This window comes from Penaeus japonicus, unplaced genomic scaffold, assembly GCF_977035675.1.
Source record: "Penaeus japonicus unplaced genomic scaffold, GWHDUDI00000001_assembly GWHDUDI00000010, whole genome shotgun sequence".
Taxonomy (NCBI): domain Eukaryota; kingdom Metazoa; phylum Arthropoda; class Malacostraca; order Decapoda; family Penaeidae; genus Penaeus; species Penaeus japonicus.
Window position 1 is genome coordinate 8933432 of NW_028234412.1, and position 2500 is coordinate 8935931.

At 30.9% G+C, this 2500-nt stretch overlaps 1 protein-coding gene across 1 annotated transcript in view; it reads right to left on the bottom strand.

Moving 5' to 3' along the window:
• Positions 1–673: 673 nt before the first annotated feature.
• The window catches only part of eIF2A (eukaryotic translation initiation factor 2A), a 10671-nt gene continuing 8844 nt past the window's right edge, over positions 674–2500 (bottom strand). Inside the window, exon 13 of the mRNA XM_043027143.2 lies at positions 674–2122. Coding sequence (XP_042883077.2) covers positions 1997–2122 — 126 coding nt within the window. The 3' untranslated portion in view covers positions 674–1996. The remainder of the gene's footprint in view (positions 2123–2500) is intronic.

A 2500-nucleotide genomic window follows, 5' to 3' on the forward strand; every position in this document is an offset into this window, starting at 1 on the left:
TAAGACCATTTTAACCTTGATTACACCACTGGTCCTTAGTTAAAGGTATTATCATTTTCTTTCTACGTATGCTAATATCCTTTTTTTTCTTTTTTTTAATAAAATATGGTTTTCATCCTTAAACAAATCAGCTACACTCCCAGACAAACTTCTTACAATTATTTTAAAATCACATATCAACCCTTCAAAACAAAATCAAGATCAAGCTGCCAATTCTCTGAACAAACATTATCAACAAATAATTAATCGTTCTCACGTCCAAATTAAAAATAAATAAATGAATAAATGATTAATTAGTCCTTGCTTTCAGAAATCTATAGGGGGTAAATAGTTTATGGAAACTACAAATTTTATTCTTTAAAATATATCAATTGTGAAAGCACTTCACTTGACAATATTTTGAATATGGAATCTTCAAAGATTGAAAGATACTTTGTATAAAATCTTGAGAATTTTTTGAGAAAATGCTTCAATTTATACGTCACCCATGTATTCATAACTTTGGAAGTGTGTTTACCTTTACTCAAATAAGCATTATAGAATAGCCAATGTGTCCATAATAAACTGTGTATTATTCTACCTATATTAATATCATAATTATAACTTCTTTTTTTTTTTTACTGCACTTGTAAACTTACGATACCAAATAATTTAAGGATAAACTACCACTTCATTCTACTTTGCGTGTATTTTAGGAAATGGTACAGTTCTCACATAAAGTAATAATTTAGTAACAAGTTCAGAATGTAAATACACTGGAAAATTTGAGTATAAATGACAATATATACATCATTTGACAACAATCTCCAAAGTTAGAACAACTGTCAAATGTATAAAATATACAATATAAAATAAAACAGTGGACATGGTATATGTAAAACAATGTGAAAACACCTATCCAGGATATTCTATCAAACACGAGATCTATGGCTCCCTCAAGCCAGCACATTTCTGTACTTTGCAATCTGCACCGTAACATATCATGCCTATAATTTTTACTTTCTTTTTAGAATAGCACTGCACAAAATTCTCTTCATTTTATTTTTTAAATAAGTTGTATAAAGTCAATAGCAAATTCAAGAAACTAATACTCAATTCATTCTGCATGTTAGTTTAGAATATTCTTAAAACAACAGAAAAAACAAAAATGAAGCATTTTTTTTCTGATTGAAGTAACAACTCAATATCCAAAATCTGAGTGCACTACTTTTACTTATCTATACATATTCCCTCTATGTATGGATGCAAAATATCCTCTCTAAACACGCCTGCTTATATAATACAACATCCACAGTGGTCAGAACAAGTGAATTTCTTTGTTAACTTTCTAAACACATAACCAATTTTGAAAATACGTTTTTTTTTTTTTTTTTGCACTTTCTCTAAAGGCAGTAAAATTGAAACCCTATTTCTTGCACACTCAGTAGAGAAAACAGACTCACCTACCACGACCAAGCAAAAAACACAGATTCCCAATCATCTACAGAGCCACAATGATAACATCTTCTGAACTCTATATAGCAAGACCTATTAACTTCTTATGCAGTGTTGTTATCAGCTGTATGTGGCCTGTTTGGAAGACAGTAGCTAGAGCTGCTGGAGAGAAATAGCTTGAAGTGAAGAGAAAACTTGGCTTTCCTAACGTAATAGCTCTGCTGTAAAGTTGTGCATCACTGGTTTAAAGTTCTTGTCTAACGCCCTATCACAATAAGAAGTTACAGTTATAGTTACAACAGGCAACTGCCTCTGCATTCATATTTTTTTCTTGGGAGTAACATTAATTGTTGTTCTTGTATTTACTTGTTTTTCTCCTACATAATATATCATCCTTCATTGTCTATTTGAATGACAAAGTGAAATAAAGACTTTTTTAAGATCTTAGTTTTTATGCATTGCAAGATGTACAGCAATAATCCGCAAGTAGTACTCCTTACACATGCATGGAAACCTATAATATCAATAACTGTTGAAACTATTTTGCAATGCAAGATGGTGATCAGAGGGTAAGGTCTTCCAGTTCCTTCAAGAGCTTATCTTCTGTGGCTATTTTTGATAGCTGGTTGATCTCTAAAGTCTTGCCACTCTTTTGGTCCGTCTTGAGTTTGGCAATTGCATCCAGTTTCTGTGGGGAAAAAGAGAGAATCAGGACATGGTTGTCAGTTGCAATAATTATTTAATTTTATAATAAATTATGCCTTTCTATGCAAATTTAATTTAGACTTATTAGAACAAAAAAAAAACTCTTGCTGTTATTAACCTGGCCATAATAACAATAAAAGAAAGATATAATTATTGAATATTTTTGAAGTTGCAAAACGCATTCTACCATAGCTATACATTTTAGACTTAATAATCACACTCTTTGAAAAAAGTCCCTTTGGTGAATGGTAATGGTCCATTTAAATTTGTGATTTATTTCCTTTCCATTCCGTTTTTCAGCCATAAAATCCCTTCTTCCAGAGGGACTCTTTCCTCCATAACTAATGCTCAAATCAAGGTA